Below are 24331 nucleotides of genomic sequence, written 5' to 3' on the forward strand. Positions count from 1 at the left end.
TAATTTTTATTATTACCACTATATATTTATTTTTTTCCTCAGTGGGTAACTTTTACTAAAAATACTGTAATTATTAAATTATGTTAAAACTTTTATTCTTTCAAATTATACCCCATTGTTAACAGAAAAACTCAATAAAAAAGAAAGTTTCTTATATCAAAACGTTCAAGTGAATATCTTACAATATTTTTGATAAAGTCATTGAACCATTGTGAATCATTTGACTGGAATAAAACCTTTTAATTTGATATATAGTAAAATAAGAGAGCTTTGGGCAAAACTTATTTAAAATATCTTATAAATTCATATATTTTAGAAGATATTTTCTTGAATTATTTGAATAAATTAAGAAGATATTAATAACAATAAACTTATAATTAGTATCACCAAAATCAAGTTGATTATTAAGATTAATTTAAAAATAGAAGAGCACTTTATGGTTTTTAAAGGATTTTATAATCTCTTAAAATATTTGTGATTTTAGATGTTGTGAGCTCCTCCACACAATATGATCTAAAAATTCAAAGTTCAATTTCATTCAGCGTTTGTAGTCCAACGGTTAGGATAATTGCCTTCCAAGCAATAGACCCGGGTTCGACTCCCGGCAAACGCATTATTATAAAATTTTTGTTACTGTGTTGAAGAAACAAACAAGCAAACATCAATTTCTGAATTTTGAAAATCTATAAGTTAACTTTTGGGGCGAATTATATCCACATCTCCTGATTTTTATTTTAATTATAAGTACATTTTTGTTAGATGGTAATTTGTATTTACTTTTTCTTAAATTTGTACAATAATTCAGTACTTATCGGAAAATGTGCGAATATGAAAACATCCTTTTAATGATGAGAATGGTGAAGAGCCATATTTCATGCGAATCATAACAGTGGGACGAAGATAGGTTTAAGAATCTCAAGCCCACTTCACTTAAACTAATAAATTTATAAGCCCCAGTTTACTTTGATCAGTTCAAAGATTTCGAAATTATTTTGAATTTCACAAAAAAAAAAAAAAAGACTTCTTCAGGACAATATTCCTCCCTCATTGTCATATTCGATAGCAATCCATTGATAAAGAATGTGAAATGTTCAATCACTTGAAAGAAAATGACTACAAGTCTACAAACATGATGCCTTATGCACTATAGAAATTACAATATTTAACTATGGTTAATTGATATGGTTAATAACAAAATAGCTGTAGCAATAGTAACTAACCACGGTCATGCAACAGTTGTTGACTGTAATATGTGTGAGGGTGTCTAAAACATTTGTCATGACAAATACATTTTTCTTAATAAAAAATCTATGTTTTTGCACGATTTTATTTAATCATGGTCAATAAAAAATATTTACAATGATTCTTAATTCATAACCATTAAAATTATAGCCATTAATCATTTTTTGCCCATCTATAGGAGTTGTCAGTGACCCAAAATAAGTATATAAGATATGTTGCAATTAAGTAGCTCTATAGAGCCCAAATAGCTAAAGGAACCCTGTTTATGATCAAATTAGCCAACCTACGTAACCTCTTGGGCCGACCGCTGTTGATGTACGCGCGCTTGGAGCCTTTGCACTGCTGACGTGCGCGCGCCTGAAGCCTCGCCAATCGTATGACTTAATTATGAAAATAAACTCATGCAGATCAAATTTGTCACCTCTTAAGCTACACAAGACAAAAATAGTAAATTTTTTCTGTTTAAATATTGAAAACCTTTTAATGTAAACTTATATAATCACAGCTTGTAAGAGCTTTTTAAAATTAATATGCAACGTATAGGGCAATTAAATAATGTGGTCAAAAGCCAACACAAATGTACGTAGCTTTTAGAAAACTTTATGTCTCAGGATCAAATAATAGTGCTCAATCCGTGGTCGGCTATCCCATTTCTCTCTCTCTCTCTCTATATATATATATATATACACACACACACTTTGTGAAGTCTTTTACGCTCAGTGTAAATTATTCTTCACGACAAATTAAACAGCTTTTCTAAGCAAATCCCGCATTTGTGTGAATCCATCGTAGTAATAAAACACTTCAACTTGCTCAACTTGTTTAGAAGCTTTTGGCTTAGGATTAGGAATTAACTACCAATACCAAGTCAAACTCTACTTATATATTGCCCAAGTAAACATATGCATGTAAAGTTTGATCAAAATGTAAAAACATCTCATAATATTTATGATATGGGAAAATATGCATACCATCCCTGTAATATTCGAAATAAGCATTTTTAAAAAAAATTACCAAATTACCCCCTCAAAAGAGGTGGTGTATTATACGTGTTTCTTTTGCAACTGAGAATGATTTTCAATCACAAAAAATGGTATGTTTTTTTACTTATAATATATATATATATATATAGTTAGTCAAAATTCTTAAATCTGAAACCTGAACTTGAAGTTAGTAGATATCTACGATATCAGATAAGTAAATTTTTGATCCTCAAAACTTTAGTAATGTTTCATTGACCAAGTAAAAAATTATGAGGGAAAAGTTTCAATCTTAGTCATCTAAGTATATGGGAAGTGATAATTTTGATCCTGTTAAAATCAATTTTAGCATTTGATCCTATAATTAAAAAATGAATAGTCACTTGAAGGGGCGGCCATGTGGCAATCTGAGGAAAATTCTAATAAGAATTTCATAAATTGATTGGAAATATCCAAATTAGCGCGTCAACTGCCTAACACATGTACTTTTTCGGCCAATTTGTGAATTTTTTATTAGATATTGTTCTTATATTGCCGAAGTTGATTTTAATAGGATCAAAATTACTATCTCTCTATACTTATAGGGCTATAATTGTAATTTTTATGATATATAATTTAAATATTAACAAAACAAATTTAAAATTTATTGTTAAATTGAAAAATAGAATTTTTTAAAAAAAAAATTGCATTTTTTGTACCAAAATATAAGAGGGTCTTGCAAGTTTGGTACTATACTCTTTCAGTTGATGAAGTTTGGAGCCATAAGGGGCTTAGTTGCACATTACACATGTACAATGAAGTTAACGGAAACTCACGTGGCCATTACATCTAGAGTGTTGGGCGGTTAATTAAAAAAAAGCGAGAGAAATTATATTTTTGATACCATATTATATAATTTTTTGTAAGTTCGATATTATGCTTTTTTAGTAGACAAAAAATAGTATCGTATAAACAGGATTGTTAGCACAATAAATACCTTCATTAATATTTTACTGAAATGAACACGTGCACTGCACGTCATTGTCAAGTCTGTTGTCTTGACTTTGTTCATATAATAGACTATTATTAACTAATTGTCTTAGGGATAGATAATTCAACTTTCATTTTATAATTTTTTTATGATTCAAATTCAAATTCAAATAAATAATTTATCTATTTGTATCCCTTTTTACATCCCAATACTCAATATTTATCGGCCACATGCTTGCTCCTCATCTGACCTTTTCATTAAGAAGTTAATAGCTATACAGATGAGCGTGCGCGCGCGCACACACACATATATATATATATATATATATATATTGTACAATTGACTCACCTTATAGTACCAAATTTGGTTCACTGAAATAGCATGGTACCAAATTTACTGTGATGCCAAAAATGCAATACCCTCTTTTACAATTCCATTCTTGTTTGTAAGGTTATGAATCCCAGCACATTAAGACCACCTTTACTTTGATTTATTAGTTGGGATATTCGACTTAATCACCTTTAACTTTTATTTACTTTGTTTTGAATCGGCCCGTTACGTATTAGTAGCTAAAGCTCGCTAATGTAGCTGATTATGACTGGAATTACAACTTTTAAGTTATTTATACCACTTAAATCCAATCACGCGAAATAAAGAAGCCTAATAGTATTATCTCGGAAGATTGATTGATAAATTCATTTATCATAAAAACCCTATTGTATATTTTCTTTAGTTCCTTCAAACTCTAGGTTCTTGTATACTGTGGTATTTAATTTTCAAGAGACTGTACATATATGAAACCTCAGGTGATTTTATCTGATATATATTTTCTCTAATATTCTTCCTTGCTCAGACATTTCAAGAGTTGACAATAGATTAAGAGTCTTGTGATTTACTTAAACTGATGGTTGGAAATGTTTCAGAATGACCTGAAATCTACTCATTGCCTTCTTTCCAACGCATGCACACAATAAATATAGACAACTACACACATTAAGATAGAGTAATTAGCACTTATATTAGGACAATATAAGAAACCTCAATAAACGTGAAAAACCCTCCTCTCAACTCCTGAACAAGTGGCATTGAACATGGCTACCCCAAAATTAATACACGAAAAAAATTAAGAAATATAAATTAAAAAAGTCGCTGAGGAAAAATAATCTAACGGGTCTATTACAATTTTGGTCCTATAATTATTAATATATGGCGCTTTGGCTCTTTAAAAAAATAAAACTTGCGATTTGGTCCCATACTTCTATAAATTTCGCTATTTGAGGATGTGTTTTGTCGGAAGTTCTAAATTTACAGGAAATTGGTACGTTCAAATCTATGTGCCGTCTTAAATTTGAGGACACACGTGACTTACACGTGTTGTTTTCCCGGCCAATTTTAGATTTTTAATAAAATGTGTTCTACTTTATAAAAGTGATGGATCAGATCGCAAATTCTGTGTCTTAAAAGGACCAAAACGTCAGATGCATATATTTAATAGGAACAGAATTTAATTTAATAAAACCTAATCTAACTGATGAAGTAAACATCTGGAATTTTCAACGACGTTTCCAGCTTGGCATTCTAGGGTTTCACACTGCATGATCAACTCTATATATAGAAAGTCTCATTCATTTGCATGAACCATCACTTGTCAATTTTAATACAAAATATAGCCTTAAGTGATTACATTATCGATATCGTCTACGGCGGCGGCCTTCAAGAAAACACAAGTATGAAGGGAGAAGGGCTTAATCTGATGTTGGTGTCTCTGGTGGTGGCGCTAGGGCTGAGCTTCTACGTGGGGCGGATGCACGCGGCGGTGACGTTGCCGCCCGATGCAAAGCCGTTGAAGCGACAGTTTTACAAGAAGCTCAACACTTGTGACAATGTGGAGGCTTATGTGACGTATCAAGTGAAGCTGTGGTGGGAGAAAGACAAGAGCATCACTGCCAAGCTAGTTAAGCTGCTCTATGCTGATTGCATGGTTAATGTAAGTTTTATTTTCGCTCGGTTTTTTACCTTTCCTCGGAAAATTCTCTTGCAAGATTTGATCGGTTTAATGTTTTTCTTTTTTAATTGTTGATTTGGGTAAATGATCTTCTATTGTACAATCATGTCATAAATCGAAGTCATATCCATGCGTGTACTGTATGCTGTTTTCTATTATAATACGTGTGGACAATCATTAATTACTCGTGTGACACCGGTTCTGACATGAAAGTGTAATAAAAGATCAACATCGACTAATTTTTCTGTTAATGCTATGAGTGTTTGTCAATTAATTAGCTCTATGTTTGAATAATATTAGCCTCGAAATAAAACATAGGTTAAATTTTTGTGGGAATTAATATTGATGATAATCGACTACGCAATTTAGGGTTGTGACGGATCAATTCTGCTAGATGGGCCTCACACAGAGAAAGCAGCTCCACAGAACTCAGGGTTGGACGGATTCATATTGATCGACAAGATCAAGACAGTGCTGGAAGAAAGGTGTCCTCGAACAGTCTCTTGTGCCGACATACTTAACCTTGCTGTCCGAGACGCTGTTCATCTAGTAATTGCCCTTTCTCTTACACGTTTTCCTTTGAGAAAATTGCATGCCATTAGAATGAATGTTTGAATGCTATTAGAATGCATAACGATCGATATTCAATATGACTACCAATAAGTTGATACCAACTATTATTCTGAAAAAATTGCAATTTTCGTTCTGCAAGTATGAGGATCCACTTCGAATTCATTTTGGCAATGAAGGACAATAATTTAAAAAAAAATATGAATGGCACTTTGAGGACATTTTTATCGCTCGAGTTACAAATTTGGGTTGAAACGTGCATGTCACAATTTTCGGTGACAAATCATCCTTAATGTGTTATTATTTTAAAGTTATTGTCCTTGTTTGCCAGAATAAATTTCTGAGGTAGAACAAAAGTGTCATTCATTCATATTTATAGAACGAGAATTATTATTTTTCCGTTATTTTCATGTTTCGAACTAAAGAACCTTAAAACTAAGAAGAATAACTTCTAAAAATGGTAGTAAAATTGAATGACCTTGTTTGCATATATACAGGCAGGAGCACCGTCATATCCTGTGTTACTGGGTAGAAGAGATGGACTAGAATCAAAAGCAGCATGGGTGGATCTTCCATCTCCCTCAATTTCCTTGGAAGAAGGCTTGGCATTCTTCAAATCCAAGGGTCTGGATGCACAAGATTATGCTACACTACTAGGTCACTCCTTACTCTTCTTAATCGCTATACGAAAAATTCTAAATCAAATTAGATTTGAACGGAGTTGAACTAATTATATGACAAGTATAGCATATTTGTCGTGTGATTATTGTACAATTTAAAAAAAGTGATCAATCACGTAAAACGTACAAGACACTTGCTCAGTGATTGGTTTGGTTCAACTGAACCTTAAAAAAAATTAAACTATCCTCTACATTATAAATGACTACGACTTAAAATCGTGACTAAATAACTTATACTTGGCTTTCAAACGAACCATTGTGAAGGTTCAAGTTTCGACCATTGTTTATAAAAATTTGCCATAGCCTTACCCGTAAAAAGAACATTTAATAAAATTATTACATAATCATAGTTAATTAGTAGTCCTCGTGATTATTTACTTTTGACCATAATAATTAAACGCAACATACGTCACCCTTATTTGCTTTTGTCATTCAGGAGCACATACCTTAGGCAAAACGCATTGCGCAGCCATTCATGATCGCCTCTACAATTTCGAGAAAACAGGGAAACCAGATCCCTCTATGAGCAAATCCTCGTTAGACAAACTAAGACAGCAATGCCCAAAATCATTGAAGAAGGGCCAGAAGGACCCGACAGTGTTCTTGACTGATAAGAAAGGAGATGGATACAGGTTCACCAACAACTACTACTCCAACGTGTTGTCATATGATTCAGTTCTCAAGGTGGACCAAGATCTGCTATTCAATTACAACACGACACAGCTGGTGCTGGAATATGCTGGGAAATTCGAGCAGTTTCGCAGGGAATTTGCTTTATCCATGAGCAGGATGGGAAGTCTCAAGGTTTTGACGGGGAAGCAGGGGGAGATCCGCCACAACTGTCGTGTCACAAACAAGAACAATCCTAAACTAAAGTAGGATGTGTTGGTTTTACAGTCAGGACAAAGATGAAGTATATTGATCAATAACACGAATCAAAAATGGATATATATATATTAATTTGTGTAAAATTTTCATTGATTTGTAATGTGTATTTTCTTTCATGTATACTGATATATCAGGTTTTGACATGATCATTCGAAATGTCGGTAAATTGATGGTTCTTCAAGTTTATGATGTTAAAAAAATATAATAATTTATTCCCTGTGTTTTAAAAAAAGATATAATAATATTTATATATATATTATATATAATGATATATATAACTACATATACATAAAAATATTCATAACGGCGACGGAGGCGGCGAAGACGAGAGAGGCGGAGGGGGAAGGGGCAACAGGGATTGGCTGACGGGGAAGGAGGAAGGGAGAGAGAGATCTGAAGCGGCGGGGCAGGGAGGCGAGGGGGAAGGGGGAGCCGGAGCGCTGACAGATTTGAGGGAGGGGGAGGAACGGATCAGCGAGGTGGAAGAAGAGGCAAGAGGATCGGCGGGTGGCGATTAGGGAAGAAGAAAGGAAAAAAAAATAAAAATTATATTATTATATATTAATATTTATACATAGATGTATAGTATATATAAATATATTATATTTTATATATATAATTATTAATGCTTAAAAATTTAAAATCAATTAAAAATTGTAGGTTAAGCGGACAAATCCTGCAATCCTTGGGGGGGGGGGGGTTTCCATTTTTCGACAAAATATTTTTAAATTCCATAAAATAAGTATAGAATTTTTTTTGATACCACAACTATAATATATGACATTTTTAGTCCTATAAATTCAAAATCATATTTTTTTAGTTCCAAACAATGTGATTTTGGATCTTTTTAATCATAACATTACAATATTTTTTTAGTTCCAAACAACCTTTTTAATCCCAAAACCACAACACACGTGACTTTTTGGAACTAAAATTGAGTGATTATTAATTTTAAGAAAATAAAAGCGACACTAATCATAGTTGTGGTATCAAAACAAATTTAAAAACTTATCAATACCTCTTGATAACAATCATTTAACAATTAGCCCAATTCGATAGGTTACATCAATTTTTTTATAGTGAACTGATCAAAATACCCTTGTAGATATAATTTTATTTATTTTTTAAAATTTCTTGATACTTTTATGGACTAAGAAGATAATTTATTTTTATAATTTTTAAATTTTTTTTTCATCCACACAATTCAATCTTTTTTATATATTTTTATTTTTTTTAAAAAAAAATACACTAAGGGTAAAATTGATAATTTCATACATCCATTAGAGAATTACATAATTTCATCTAATATTAGTGGGGTACTTGTGATTTTCAAATAACAAGAATGATGGGTATAACCCGAAAGAGATTAATCCAATAAGAAGTGTTGAGCCCAGATACTGGTTCACCAGCCCAAGAGAGAGTCTGCAGCCTGAATCGCCATGCTTGGCCCAAGGAAAGGACATCCTATCACCTAGTTCGACCTAAAAGGAGGCCCGCTAGATCCGGTCCAAGGGGGTACCCCCTACACCGAAGTTCAGTTAAGGAAGAAAGCATGCTTTGTCAAATATGGCTCAATGAGGAAGTCCAATTCGAAGGTCTGTTGCTCCTTTCAAACCCAACCCGAAAGAAGGAAGGTGTCCTCAAGAGAATGAATTCTTCAACTTAAAAGGACTCCTCACCAAGTTGGAGTCTGCATAAGGAAGGGGTTCCCCTTCATTCGGAGACTTGTTGCTTAAGGAACGAACAAGGAGGAACTTTATCCATGAAATTCTGCCTTTTTCTCTGGCCATGCGGATTCTTCTCAGCAGGACTCCTGTTATAGGGGAATCCCTCCTCTATAAGTAGGGGAGGTACCCCTCGGCAAGCAACTCTATTACTCTTGTGCTCTTATATATGAAATTCTCACTTTTATCATAATTTCTCATCATCATTCATTTTTATATTTATCTATTTTTAACTTTGGGACTAATTTAAGTATCGAAATGCTAATATTTTGTTTTGCAGGTCCTTTTTCTCAAGGATTTTCATTCAAATAGCCCAAATCCAACGTAAAGATTCAAGAACTTTAAATCCGTACTAAATCATACGTATTAAAGAATATATTTATAATTATAACAAATTCTAGAGAAGATCGTTGTGATTTAATCTTTTTATAATTGAAATTTAGTCTATGGCTAATAACCTAAACCATATAGGACCTTCTAATGGGATGCAGGACCCCTGCCATATAACGGGCCTTGTGTTGCAGTGCTTGGGGATGCCTCAATCACCTACCATTCCTTCAACCGACCATACAATAGGGACCGACCAGTAGAGATCATGATGACGATCAGGAGGCAACAAATCTAGACTAGCTCAATTTATCTTCTTGAATAAACTAATTAATTTTAGTTTAAATTCTTTTTTTTGCACTAAATTTCTATTTTTTCTCCATTTTGTATTAAGTTATTTTAGTTACTACAATTTATAAATTCATTAAAAGATTCTAAAAATTTATTATTTATATCAATAACATTGAAAACTACAAAATAAAATTTGTCACAAATTCGTCCAAAATCTGTGACAAATTTTATTACGAGTTAGCAATGATTTAAGTTGTCAACAATATTGTCATCGCAAATTCATTCTAAAATTCATCACACTTTTTATAGTGAAGTTGAAACAACTTTGATTGTCACAACATAGTTGTCACATAAATCCCTTGGGGATAGTCCAAAGATCGAACTCAAGATTTCATAATTCTAATAGAAGGTTTTGCGTTTTAACCTGATTATATGCATTTAAATATAAAATAACATAGTTGTCACAAAATTGTCGTGAAAATTGATCACAAACATTGCGATGGGTTTTGATTGTCGCAAAATTGCAATATATGTCAACATGCCACAAATGTCACAAAATCCACGGCAAGATTGGTCCAGTCCATGTACAAAACTACTAATCTTTAAATCAGGCAACTTTTGCAAAAATCCTACATCGCGGTGATTAAAATCGCGCAATGTCAAAAAATTATAAATTACTTTATAATAAAAAAAAAAGAAATAAAAATGTCAAAGTACCAAAATTACAGGACTAAAAATATACTTATGCCTTATTTTTTTTAACTTATATATTTTATTAAAAATTCCAATTAAATTTTCTTTTCTTTACTTTTTTTTTTTGGTTTTCGTCCATTAAAGTCAATGCAATATAAATTCTATTAACAATCAAATATAACTGAGAACATAATTTTTGCAGTCCCAGAAACATCTGAGCAAAGTTGAATAGTAATAAATTCCAAGTAACTAATTGATTGGTTAATTTCTTTACCAAGAAATTCATTATAGAATTAATCTTGGACGTAGACACAGAGCAAAACATTAGTATTGAATGTCCCTTTACATCATTCTGACTAAAGCTATTCAACTCTGCTCATCATCATCATCATCATCTACAAACAATGCAATGCAATGGCTTTACAGAGAGGGCAAATGTTCTTCTGCTGCAGCCACTGTCTGATGCAGGCAGCATGATATTCATGCCCACAATCCAGCTCTCCGACCGTACTGTTTTCTTGGCACAGATCATCCTGACACACGACGCAGATTTTAAGGTTCCCGTCATTGTTAACCGTACAACAATCTCTCGTCTTCAGATACTTCAAGATGAGTTTCTCCGACAACCCTCCGACTCTATTGACATTCTCTCTTCCCCATTCAGTTTCGACATGCTCTTCTCCCCATACAGTTCTCATATCTTCAAGAATCATGCTCTCGTTTTCTTGAAACCAGTTCCAGGCCACCTCATGGTTGGGCAAGTTGTTTCTTTCTTGAACTTCAACGTTACCTTGTCGATACATCTGTGCAGAAATAGTGGGAATGCCCAAGATCTGATGCGGATACATGGTACGTGTTCCCCATCCATCCCTCGTCGACGGCGTGCCCGCTGCAGCCCAACTCGGATAAGTATATGTATCAAATGTCTGATCAGTTTCTCTCTGAAGAGCACTCATGTTCTGTAGTGGAGGAAGAAGACTGTCGAAGTTCGGCGGAGCAAGAGAACTTGGAGACTCTCCTGGCGAGACATAAGTATATGTATCAAATGTCTGATCACTTTCTCTCTGAAGAGCACTCATGTTCTGTATTGGAGAAAAAAGACCGTCGAAGTTCGGCGGAGCAAGAGAACTTGGAGACTCTCCTGGCAAGACATAAGGTGGAAAGCCGCCGGGCGCCCTCCGAACATCGTCAGACTCTATGGCGGGCTGGGGTTGGTGAGAGTACATGTTCTCTTGCATTGTATACGTATGTAATATTGTCAAAAGGGAGTTCATGTATGTGTATATATATATGGAGAGAGAGAGAGTCACTTACCATGAGAACTCAGTTATATATATAGAAGTTACCATATATAACTGAGTTCTCATGGGATATGGAAAATATGATGACTGAGTCCTCATGTGATTCATTCTCGGTATCCTATGAGAACTCAATTATATATGATAACTTCTACTTACACTGCTCATGACTGAGTCCTCATGGGATTCATTATCTGTATTCTATGAGGACTCAGTTGTATATGGTAACTTCTACTTACATTGCTCTATCATATTCTCCATATCCCATGAGAACTCAGTTATATATAGTAACTTTTACTTATATATAATTGAGTGTTCATGGGATATAGAGAATATGATGAGTAGTGTAAGTAGAAGTTACCATATATAACTGAGTCCTCATAGAATACGGAGAATGAATCCAAGAGAAGGTTACTTGGGGGCAAAGATGGTAGTGTAAGTAGAAGTTATCATATATATATATATATATATATATATTACTTCAAGTTGAGGATAATTTTGAGCCCCGAACGATGAACATGAATTTTTTTAAAATGTTTAAAATAAAATATTGACTTGATTAATTTTTTAATGATTAGAATTAGATTTTTTATGAATTTATCTAGTTATGATGAACTAGAAGAGGAAGTAAAATTGGAAACTGAAATAGGATAATTAGAAAATAAGATAAATTCAACTAGAATATTGAATTATCTATTAATTATTATATTTTACTATTAAAAGAATTATTTTATTGCGATAGAATTTCGCGTTCAATAGATGATGTCATTTTGGGTTGTAAAAGAAATGGATAGGTATACCACCGAACGTCTATTGCATGATTAAAATAGATCTATTGCGGTTGGAACAATCGTCCCAAGTATTTTTCTAATCCTCATTTTGTGACGGAAGTTGCAACCGAGATATATATTACTATTGGGACCAAGTGTTGTGTAATCGTCGCACAACCGAAATAATATCCGTCACAAAATAGTCCAATTTTTGCAACTTGTTTCAGGTCTCCGTTGGGGACTCCATTCCTATCAAGAAATCTTTCTAGACTTAGTCAAGATATTTTTCAATCATATGTTACTTAGAGATTATGCCTCTTTTGCTTTTGATTCTTTGAGATATTTATTCAGAGGATTAGAAGCTTGATTTTCTTACTTTTTTTCGATAAGGGCTTTATATTCTTAAAATTTTTCCTTCATTTCATCTAGAGCTTCTTGACCTATACATTTTTTTGTCTCTTAATTTATTCAAAAACTTTGAACAACATCTCCTTTTAATACAAGGGACTTTGCGTAGAGTGATTCCTACTTCTGACAACCATTTTTATATCCATGGTAGAGATAATTCTATAAAATAATATAGCAAGGCCATTCCATGCATCCATTCTTTGAATAATTCTGCCCTGAGTAATCCTTTACCAGCCATTTATGCATTCTGTATAATATCCTAGAAGATTTTAAGGAGAATCGAGATTGACAGACCATAATTTAGCTATTATTGAAACACACAATCTTGAATTTCTTGCGAAAAACTAATGGACAAACTTAAAAAAATCATGTGTGCTTTCTCTGTAATTTTCATAGAGAAAGGCATTATTAGTTTCAAACAAGCCTCCTCAAGCATTTCCAAGGTGTACTTGGTTCTTCTTCCCTCATCTCTCAATTCCTTGTACCAGTTCAGATAGCCAATTAGTTTGAAGCAAGTTTCTTTATCCAGCAACATTTGATGCGCTAGTCATCTCCATCTCATAACTATCGCAAGACTTTCAAATTAAAACAAAATATACGCCGACTACAAATATCAAGCACCAAGAATAGGTGCTTTGATACCATGAGGAAAGAATATTTGATCAAGCTGAAGATGATCAAAATCCATGATCAAGCAGCTCAAAGCTTCACATAGGAAAAAGGAGGCAAATTTATTTTGAGTTGTATATGTCTATATATATATTAGAACAGTTGTGTATACCGATTTATACAATGTAGGGTAACCAACACTATGCTACCTCAGCCAGTGTTAACTAATGCGATAACCCAATTCTGCAACTCTAAGTAACTAACAGAGAAGGAAGATGAAAATGTGGATTTCTAAACTTAAGAGTTATAAATTAAACAATGATAAAACTAACACTAATGCAATTAATTAAACTCAACCCTCATTCATCAAACTTTTCTTCCAAGCTGAGTGTTAATGTTGATGTTGAAGCTTCAATCCTTCCACGTTGAGCGTTGATGTTCATGCAGAAGCTTCAATCTTAACAAATGCCCTTCAAAATACGTTGCTATATCATGCATGGATCCATGAAAATTGAATTTGGGAGCATTAATTCACCCTAAAGAAACAAACTATGCATAAGAACCGAAAATATTCACCCTAAACCCCAAAATATTTCTGAAATCGTGAAATATGATAAAACATCGATCCACATGTGTCTTGACGATTTTCATATTAAGAATGTACATTACGATGCAACCTAAAATCATTCATTTACGACTTTAGTCTTAAATGTCTTTATCCATAGTTTCATGTTTTTTTTGTATTTTTTAAAAAATTGTAAAAAATAATAGTAAGAACTTAAAAGCCAAACCGGTGACAAAAATCCAATTTTACCTTGAAATGTTTTCGTTTTCAATAAAAAGACTTCTCATTCTTTTGTAATTATTTTTCTTTTGGCTGCAATTCTTTTGTAATTATACAAGGTATTTAACCAATATTCTACATAAGATGACTGTGGAGAGACATCCTTATTTCAAAAGATACAAATCTTTAATATATTTTATATTTCCTTTTCAAAGTAATATATTCTTGTAAATATTCTTTATTTGAGATAATGGGATTCTTACCATCTGTTGCTTCTTATGTCTTTATCTTATCAACTTAGAATTTTGTCTAAGTTTTTGTGTAAATATTAATAAAAATATTCCTCAATAGAAAACTAAATACATAGAGATGCAGCCCAAGTTGTGAACACACATGTCAAGGAAGAGTTACAGTCCACTAATATAAATGTTCGACATAAAGAATAATTCAATGGGATAATTACAGTCTCCTCTCCTGAATTCTGGCGTAATTATAAGTATATTTTCTGTGGTTTGAAAAATTAAATTTAGTATCCTTGAAGTTTGCTTTCATCTAACAAATAAGTCCCCCAATTAGTTAAAATTTATGAAACTTATTGATATTAACAAAAAATAAGAACAAAATTTAGTATTTATCCCCGATTGATTTATTACTGATTTATTCAGATCAAATAAATTTTTTTTGACCAAATTACCTTTATACATCTTCACACGTTCATGCATGTGAGGAGGTATATCTTTACCGTTATAACGGTAGTTTAGTAAGAAAAAAATTATTTGACCAGTAATAAATCAATAATAAGTAAATCAAGTGTAAATTTCAAAAGTTCATTCAATTTTTTTTTTTTTTAATATCAAGAAATTCAATGAAGTTTGAATAACGATAAGACCTATTTGTTAGACGGAAGCAAACCTTAGGAGTATAACTGTAATTTTTCAAACCCCATCGGGGTTTACGTGTAATTACACTAAACTTGAAGAGGGGAGAGTGTAATTATCCTTAATTCATATTTACCTAATTAATATAATTATATCAAGGAATGTAAGGAGCAATACCTCTGAAAAAGAGCTGAAAAGCATCTTAGAGGCAAAAATGAAAACAGGACCTTTTAGATGGCATGAACATCTTGCTATGAGTTCCTTCAAAATAAAAGTTTATTTCAAGGAATAGTTCTCACACAAAAATTTGAATCTCATAAAGCATTTGAAAAAGAGCTTTTCATCTACCAATGTAGCAAGAACAAAACTTAACTGCCATTCTGTGTTGCTGGAATCCTACTCTTGATTAGCTGTTCCAAATAGGATGTAATGTTTTAGCAAACTATAAATAGAAGGAACGATATAGAAACAACAAAAAGATAATCAAGCTAGCATCATATGAATTCAAATTATATGTCATATATCAACCAAATGTGCCCGGGCCTTTATTGCCGCCCGTGCTACAGAATCAGAAGGTTCAGTTGCTGCCATTTTGAAAGGATTAAGAAGCACCCAAGTAATGTCTAAACCCCATGATTTAAAAGTATCATAGATTATACAAAATATCCGGTTATTAGATTCCACAAAATAACATTCCAAGTCATCTAAATTAGCAATATATCAATGCAGATGATTTTAGAGAAAGACAGATGAAGCCACTATAAATTAGTAGTGCATGAGTGTAGTTGATGACACAAGAGAAATTATACGTTGCTATTAACTAAACCAACCTTGTAAAAGTACTTCTTTCTCAGTTTGATAGCTGACTGTACGCATCTCTTCACTCTGATCTCCAACATATTATCATTACATATCTGCATCATATTTTAGAAGTTGTGATGTGAGTGAGTGAGTGAGTGAGTGTGTGTCATTTTTGGAGTGTTTGGCATTAATGTATTGACAAAATTGAGACACAATGCTATACCATACTCATGAATAAGTTGAAAATGATGGCTTAACTTCATGTATTAATATAAAACTGAAAGGTCAAATAAGACTTCCAGACCAAATAATCACACAGTAAACAAAACATAATGCACTTACCTTAATTAGATCTTCAACTGAACATGTTTCTCGAATAATCTTCTGACGGTTCATAATGAGAATGGCGGCTACACAAAAAACAGGCAATTCATCATCACCATTTCTTATCAACGATGCAATTGTCGGAATCTGCAAATGGTTATTCCTTGACCAAAAAGATTTTGCCAAGCCACAATATGGCCTAGTTGAAGTGAATTCCGTTCCTGTGGCTTTGATAGAGGGTCTGATAATTCCACATTTTGATGGAAAACCAGCTTTAAGATTGCCAGTTTTAGTAATAATGCTTTCTTCTCTGGATTTGGCCTCTATTTGTTTAGGCAATTGTACAACCAATAATTCTGGGCAGTTCTCGTCTAAAAGACAGGTCAAAGATACATCAAAATCAGCTGCCCAAATCATCTGTAAAGATAAAAAAATAAAATGAAAAGGTGAACAAGTTTGGTTAGCACTGACTATAAAGAAAATATACTGTTAAAGCAATTAAAATATAAAATGATTAGCACTAACCTCCCACATACAGAGAGTTTCACTGAATGATAATTCCCTACGAAAGAGTACGAGCAACATGCGGAAGGCGAAGTGAAGACTTTCAGCACCAACGTAGGATAAGTGAGAAAACATATCCTTGTCAGTAAGTTCTAATATATGAGATAGTGCTTGCAATTGCTTCATGACACCAGTTAGGCCCTCCATCTTAAAATTATCACGCTGAATAGTCGTACATATTATATTAAGTAAATTAAGGAGACACAAGAATAAAAGAATGTCAGTTGAACAAATATATTGATATACCTACCATTCTCCTTAAAAGCATAACAAAGCACCAGAAAGCATCAGCATTATCCTCAAAAAGAATAATAAAAGGGGACAACAAATCGCTCATGCCTACAAATCATATAGAATATGACATCAGTGTCAATATTCTTCAATAAAATCAAAATATTTGTAATGATTAGAAGAAATTAAGTCTAATAAGAAAGAAAATGCACAAACCTTGACAATATCCTATTGTAGGATCAACCCAGGCATAAATGGCAAGAATATCTGACATTCGAGCCAAATTTCTTGTGTCTTCATAAAACTCAAGATGTGTATCTGTTCTGACTACATCAACAGCTGCAAAAACAACAAAATCTTAATCTTGGTCGCAGCAAATGGTAAAGTTGCCGTGTTTTGTTGAGAAAAACATTTTCTGTAAAAAAAGAAACACTTGTTTACCTATCCGTTGAAATGTCCAAAGCCAATCAGTCACTTTGTCATCACCGGCAACTTCCAAAGACATTGTTGTATGTATGGTTGGAGTTTCGGGTGCATCAGATACTCTAAGCTTGTTGATCGCTTCTCTTTCACATTCTTGATTACTTGACCGAGAATAGGTCTTTTGCATATTAGGATAAATAACTTCTCTTTTATATTTAGCAAATTTTGTGACATCCCTAGATTGAGAGCTATTTGATTCATTCATGTGTCCATTATTGTTGTTATTTCGAACACCATGCATATGAGCATCTTTATATCGCAACTTAGAAGACCTGTCCTTCTGTATTCTAAGTTCTTCTATATCTTTGTTATCCTTTTCCCACAAATGTATAACAGGTGGAGTAGAGACATCCATATAACTTTCTTTTTCATACTTTGCCTCATATGGTCCATGTGCAGTTGTGGAGTTACAGTTGTATGGAATAGTAGAAGATAGAAGACGACAGGAACCATATGGCCTCTTTGTGGTGCTTCTTCTTACATTTATAGGGTCACCAAAATCACAAGATTGTCCCTTTCGGCAAAAGTACGATTTCTTTGAATGCTTGCCATCCGATACACATTTATCTTCTATTTTCTTACTATTGACTTTAGAAATTCGTCCGTTTTGGGCTTCAGCATCCCTTCTCCTGTCATATTTGAATTTTGTCCTCATGTCCATGACTTTAAAACCTACAACATCCGCTAGAGAGCCGGTTCCAATGCTTGACTCCATCATCTGACATTGTTTGACGAGGTCACTATAGCGCTCCCTGAAAAATGATTTATACTTTTTTCAATTTGAACAAATTCAGGCATTGGAAAAAGAAAGGTATGCATTGTCAATCATATACACAAGATTTATAAAATTTATGGACAAATGATAAAATGATAAAGCTAACTAAGTAATTACGTATAATAGCGTTCCAAATATAATTTTTCTGATCTAAAAAAATTGCCTTAATCTGGCGAGGTAACAATTTTGTTTGATGCTTGCCAATTACGAAATTAAGATGATAATAGGTGGTGGTTTAATACAATACTAGAAAAGTCAACAAGGAGAAGATATAAGACCTCCTTTTTCTCAAAGCCTCAAACTCTGTTACCCTTTCCAGTATCCCCATTCATAACATTTTTCAGTATGCTTACGATCTCTCACTATTACATCACCAACATTAACGGCAAGCACCATTTGCAAATGCATAGAATCACCCTTGTCACCACATCAAGACTCTAGAGCAACATCAAATATGCATAGTCATAACAGAAAACCTTATGTTGCAGCTCTAACTCAGCAATTAAGGCATTTTGTATAAATTTGATGTTGCTCTAGCGTTAGTGAGTCAGTCACTTTGGATATTGCTAAGATAGCTCTGCTTCCCTTGGCCTAGGATTGTGGTGTTTGTATTTATTAGAAAGTAAGCCTACAGCCAACAATCTCTATGATCAAATTCTTTCTACTCTAACTGTCTAAGTAATTAAATCAGTAAATTATATGTAACATACTATTTATAACCAATGCTCAATAGGCGTAGCATGTGGTTTGTCCCTAATACACCACAATCTGTTTCCGCTTTTGGTTAAATGAAAAGATAAAGAAATATAATAAATAGCATGTTTTACATTTTCTTCCCTCTTAATATTATCTTGATCTTGCATTTTGTTGTACTTTAAGGACAAGATTCCAGGTCAATCATAATTTATGCTTCCATAAATTCGATCAAGGTTCTCAGCAAATAGATCAATTAGTTGAGAAGAAGTGCATAGAACTGATATTACCTCCTAGCAATCCTTAATTGCCTCCTGTATACAGTGGTGCTGTTTAAAGCATAACAACCCAGAAGAAATTCCCAGACTTCTTGCCTTATGGATGGATCTACACCCTGTCACGCAAAAGAGATGCTTTCTAATGGTGATAGGTCATGATGTAAAAGAGTTTGAGGTGATGGAACTATATGAGACATCATGTCATGAGCTTCAGATAAACTAACAAATTATACAGTTTTCAGCATTGCAGCAGAAGATTAACCAAGATTCACAAATGAGCCCTTCACATGATTGATAACAGACAACTAAGGGGCTGACTGAGAAGATCAGGATTCATAAATGCAACACTAGCATTGATTTATGTGACAGGTCCAAGAACATCCAGTAAGTTCACATCAGGATATAAGACATTTCCTTAGTGTTAAATGTCATAATCGATCCTTTGTAGGAGTGAATATTAAAGTCAAACGTGTATGACTTGAAATACAAAATTATTTTGTTCATTTATGTGTGTAGAGATTTATTGTTCTCGAAATATGACACTCAATTCCAGTTATAGGCTGCCCCCATGTTGAATAAGTCATGGATTTGAGTAATCTTTCTGAGGTATTTCAAGTGCCCAGTTATATATTATAGAACAGAATTGGACCATGACCTAAGTTACTTGGAATTTAAGAGCCTTACATAAGATTTGACCAACAAATCCTATCACATCATTTTGAAGAAACCCAAATGGATTTTTTTTTTATTAATTCCATTATTTAGAAAATAGGAACTTAGTTCATAACACCCTTTTTTTTTTTTATTTAATCACAATTTTCTCCATTAGGGGTATAAAATTTTCAGTTTCAAATTGGATTTACCATAAGTTGTGAGATGGATACTGATGGTTCTAATTCGAGCTTTATATAAGGACAATAAAGAGTTCAGATAGTAGTAATCAAGAATTAGGCTTGATATCCTTACATCCATTCCATTTTTTCCACAATATGTTAACTATATGGCATGATCATAAATGAACATAAGGTAGTTAAAAATATATTGCAAAAACACTTACACCTAGAGTAATCAATTTGAGCACTTTCTGAAAACTCGAAATCTTTCCGTCATTGTCAAAGGTAGCTTGCCACTTGTCTGGTTTAAGCATCTTGCTTTCCTGTCAAGAAAAAAGGGGAAAAGATTACATGAATATGACAATAATCATCACTACATTTCACTAGATTTAAACTATAAAAAGATCAAATACCAATATTTTATGTCTCCAGTGAAGTCATAATATGCTGGCAATCGTAAGAGCTTCGCATTGTATTTCAATAACATTTTCTCTTTTTTGGCATTTGAATTTCCCAACCACTTATCTTTGTGACTATTACCAAATGGACCTTATAACTATAGTTGAAGACCAATATGCAAAAGAAATAATAGAAAATGAAAACATTTTTCCTGAAATATGTTGAAAACTCGGACTACTAAAAGGTGATTGGAGATCCATGAACCTTGTATCCCAAGTAAAATTGTTCTACAAATGTCAAAATGCAATGACCAAATACATATACATTACCCTTCTTTTTATTATGTTTCAAGACAAAATCATAACTAATGATTAACTCAATGTAAAATTGGTATTTGATGCAACAGTCTAAAAGAATGTGGTTATCTTATAGAAAGATCTAACATAATAAATAACTAGGAGAAGAAAGTTAGTCATACTACAAAAAATGTCCCTTGTCTTCTCCACTAAAGAAACTTCAATGTATACTTTAATGGGAATTCAAATTATTAAGGGTCAATCTCTTCACTCGAATTTATACTGGTTGCAAGAGTTAAAATAAGCTTTTATCAACTTATTGTTGAAAATAAATTGAAAAAAAGTTTTTTTTTTATTTGCAACTGCTTAAATTAAGCTTATTGTTGAAAAAAGGTAATTTTCATTTGCAACTGCTTAAATTAAGTTGATTTAATATAAAAGTTATAAACAGCTCCCTACCAACTTCCATATCTTATTGGAAAAACTGTAAGTACTAAATTGTTTTATCAATCACTCCAACTTCAATTTTTTTTTCGCTTTTCACTTTTGTTTTCAAACACTTTTAATTTTTGCTACTATTACTCAACTTACATTTCTGCAACTTATTTCCAACCAAAAAGAAAGAAAGAAAAAATGGCAGAAGCTATTGCAAACACCTCTTAAGTTAGTAAGTGGATATATTTACAGTAATTAGTTTGTCTTACTTTAACTGATTTCTAGATCACAGTGTAACTTGCTCAATCAAAAAATTAATGTGTTATTATTTACTCAATTTATCTGTATGCTCAAAATCACAATTAACTCAATGCTCAAAAGAGATGATTCAATCTCAAGTAAACTACCTCTGTAGGTTGAGATGTGATTCATTACTTAGCATAGGAAAGTTACATATATCAGGCGAAGAAGGACCCAATCGTATAATGAAACATAATTAAAAAATAAAGTTACACAAGATAGCTAGTAATGTTGTCTATTTCACATGTTTATGCAAGCATCAACAACCAAAATGTGATTCTCCCCTTCCCCAGAGACAAAAAGTACACATATAACACTTGAATCAGAACACATGAAACAGATTAGGAGAAAACACGATGGAAGAAAAAGTGTTGAGAACTCTTACATCTATTGCAATCTTTCTGGGTGATTGATGAAGACAAGGCTCCCCAATATTGCGCATAGTCGAACTCTCTTTCTGAAAACTCATCGCACTCCCCTTTCCACATTTCCATTGTTTCTTGTTGTCGCCAAAAGGCATCAATGAAACCCCTCTCTCCCTTTGTCTATACGTTCATCTAACTCTTTATCTTCTAACTCTCTACAGTCATCATCCATCAATCAAGAATAACTAAACAAACGAAATGAAACACCACAGAACCTTGCAAACAATCAACAAGCAAACGATGCAGGATCAAGTAATTTATCATGCTCAACTGTTCCCCAACAGAAAAATCGGACATAATTTCAAGACCAACAAAAAATATAACCAAAATTTACATATACATAATTATAAAAAAAAAAATTATACATATCGGAAATTCCATTAATCCATATTGTTTGAGCTTTCAAGAAAAACAATCATTCCCAACAAATTATTACATAATAGAAAAGACAAATCATTTCACAAGATTAATGCGCGTACTTCATGTAAAAACAAAAAACAGAGAGAGTAAAACAGAAAGCTGAGAATCGTACCTTAAGAACGCAATCAGAGAAAAGGAAAGATGTTTGAAGAATGGAGATCGAAGCTGGGCATATGACCTGAGGCGCCATTACCACACAAATACCTTTTCTTGTTTCTTGTTTCTTCCTTTGATCTTTCTGTTTTGGTTTTTGTCTTTTTTCATTCCTTTTTCTCTTACAATATCTGTTTTCTTTTTGTTATGTCATTTTTCCCTTGAATATATTATTATCATATTTTAAAATTCAATATTTTTAATATATTATTTTGTATATACTTTTTATTTGCAAATATTTTAAATAATTTAAAAAAAATTATACACACACATAAAATATATCGTTAATGGTATTTGTTATGGATCGACTTTCTATATTTTTCTCATTTTTTGTTTCTTTTGATAAATTGTTGGCTTTTTTATACTTGGAGTTATGTTTCAAAATTTTAATTTAAGTAGTTACATTTCAACACTATAGAAATATGAAAAAGATTTCCTTTTATATATTTCCTAAAGTTATCAATGATTTATATTTGAGAGAAAGATTTGAAAAAAAAATTCAAATAACTTTATATTAAAAGAATTAGAAATCCATCCATGTTCAATAAAATATAAAATTATCTTAATAAATTTAAAGAACATATTATAAAAATTTTGAAATCCGTAATTCGACACCCATTAATTAATCATAAGTCGGATCATCAATATTATTAGATGGATCAAGAGTGACATGTTCACGTCGTACAATAAAATGGGAATGGATAGCAATGAGCATATGGAGGCATGGCATTATTTAAATAAGATGAGTAGACAGTTCCATGATTCATGAAAGTTTTAGTTGAAGATAATAAGATGGTGTTTGTTTTCCTTCTTTTTCTTTTTGTGTCCTTTTTAGTTCAAATAATTAAAATCAACTTTTTAGTTCAAATAATTAAAGTCAACTTTTTAGTTCAAAATAATTAAACTCAAGAATGGCCTTTACTTAAAATTTTCAACTTTAACTCATTTCTAGAACACAAAATCAATAAATTGATGTGTTATTGTTTACTCAATTTATATTTGTAGTATTCATTACATAGCATAGGAGAATTACATATGCAGTCAGGGGGAGGATTTCAACAAATTAAAACATTTTCTTGTGGAATATTTGGGACATGTCCACATCAACATTGGACATTGGCTATACATACATCTCAATGCAATACATTAATCCAAATAAAAGTTTCGCTTTCTAACTTACGCATTATAATTAAAATTTAGAAATCTTTGTACAACATGTCTTATCATAGCGATATTTATATTTACATGCAAAATAAATATTAATATTTTATTTTTTTAATTTAATTAGTAGCAAAATTAAACGCACAAATTTGAAAACGAAAGGCCTCACCCCATATATTATTATTTTTATGTTTCAAAACGTTCTGTCATGAAGCATTCAGTCCACTGAGAGAGAGTGCGACATGCATGGATTACTCCTCTTCTACTTGCTTAAATTCACAATCAACCCATTGTTGATTCAATCTCAGGTAAATTACCGCTGGAGGTTGAGAGCTGATTCATTACTTAGCATAGGAAAGTTACATATATCGGGCGAAGAAGCAAAAACTAAAGTTAAGAATCAAGATAGCTAGTAATGTTGTCTATTTCACATGTTTATGCAAACATCAACAATCAAAATGTGATTCTCCCCTTCCCAAAGACAAAAATTACACACTATATAGCTAAAAGTCAATTGGGGTAAATATAATTTTTTTTTTGTTAATATTAGCAAATTCAATAAATTTTAACTACCTAAGGACTTATATTTTATATAATTTTCAAACTACAGAAGATTTAGGTATAATTACACCAAATTTTAAGG

At 32.4% G+C, this 24331-nt stretch overlaps 2 protein-coding genes and 1 non-coding gene across 5 annotated transcripts; 2 read left to right on the plus strand and 1 right to left on the minus strand.

Annotated features, from left to right (window-relative positions):
• Nucleotides 1-541: 541 nt before the first annotated feature.
• TRNAG-UCC (transfer RNA glycine (anticodon UCC)) lies at nt 542-613 on the plus strand. Its single transcript has one exon. It is a non-coding gene; the product is annotated as a tRNA-Gly (tRNA).
• Nucleotides 614-4847: 4234 nt separating this feature from the next.
• Nucleotides 4848-7501, plus strand: LOC105159001 (putative peroxidase 61). Its single transcript, XM_011075933.3, has 4 exons — nt 4848-5179; nt 5567-5746; nt 6265-6424; nt 6884-7501. Exons 1-4 carry the CDS (start codon nt 4922-4924, stop codon nt 7324-7326), a joined length of 1041 nt encoding a protein of 346 aa, XP_011074235.1. The 5' UTR covers nt 4848-4921; the 3' UTR covers nt 7327-7501.
• A 6082-nt stretch (nt 7502-13583) lies between these two features.
• LOC105158776 (Ypt/Rab-GAP domain of gyp1p superfamily protein) lies at nt 13584-22653 on the minus strand. Of its 3 annotated transcripts, none has more exons than XM_011075636.3 (13): nt 22487-22653; nt 21915-22109; nt 20324-20422; nt 19279-19382; nt 17479-18272; nt 17254-17376; nt 17057-17145; nt 16768-16968; nt 16261-16659; nt 15948-16031; nt 15491-15527; nt 15295-15378; nt 13584-13991 (listed from the first exon to the last, which is right to left on the minus strand). In XM_011075636.3, exons 2-12 carry the CDS (start codon nt 22047-22049, stop codon nt 15320-15322), a joined length of 2124 nt encoding a protein of 707 aa, XP_011073938.1. In that variant the 5' UTR covers nt 22050-22109; nt 22487-22653; the 3' UTR covers nt 13584-13991; nt 15295-15319. The 3 variants fall into 3 exon arrangements, with proteins under 3 accessions (XP_011073938.1, XP_011073939.1, XP_088735336.1); XM_011075637.3 differs by having other exon boundaries at nt 13585-13925; XM_088879210.1 differs by lacking the exons at nt 13584-13991; nt 15295-15378 and having other exon boundaries at nt 15486-15527; nt 22487-22652.
• Between the last annotated feature and the right edge of the window lie 1678 nt (nt 22654-24331).

This window comes from Sesamum indicum, linkage group LG3, assembly GCF_026168435.1.
Source record: "Sesamum indicum cultivar Baizhima isolate 11 linkage group LG3, ASM2616843v1, whole genome shotgun sequence".
In the NCBI taxonomy this organism is placed as follows: domain Eukaryota; kingdom Viridiplantae; phylum Streptophyta; class Magnoliopsida; order Lamiales; family Pedaliaceae; genus Sesamum; species Sesamum indicum.

Coding starts and splice junctions, on each gene's coding strand:
- LOC105159001 (XM_011075933.3), top strand. CDS start 4,922: ATGAAGGGAGAAGGGCTTAATCTGATGTTGGTGTCTCTGGTGGTGGCG. Junction 5,747..6,264: donor TCCGAGACGCTGTTCATCTA/GTAATTGCCCTT, acceptor GCATATATACAG/GCAGGAGCACCGTCATATCC. Junction 6,425..6,883: donor AGATTATGCTACACTACTAG/GTCACTCCTTAC, acceptor TTTGTCATTCAG/GAGCACATACCTTAGGCAAA.
- LOC105158776 (XM_011075636.3), bottom strand. CDS start 22,049: ATGCCTTTTGGCGACAACAAGAAACAATGGAAATGTGGAAAGGGGAGT. Junction 16,660..16,767: donor AAACTCTCTGTATGTGGGAG/GTTAGTGCTAAT, acceptor TTATCTTTACAG/ATGATTTGGGCAGCTGATTT. Junction 16,032..16,260: donor CAGTTGAAGATCTAATTAAG/GTAAGTGCATTA, acceptor AATATGATGCAG/ATATGTAATGATAATATGTT.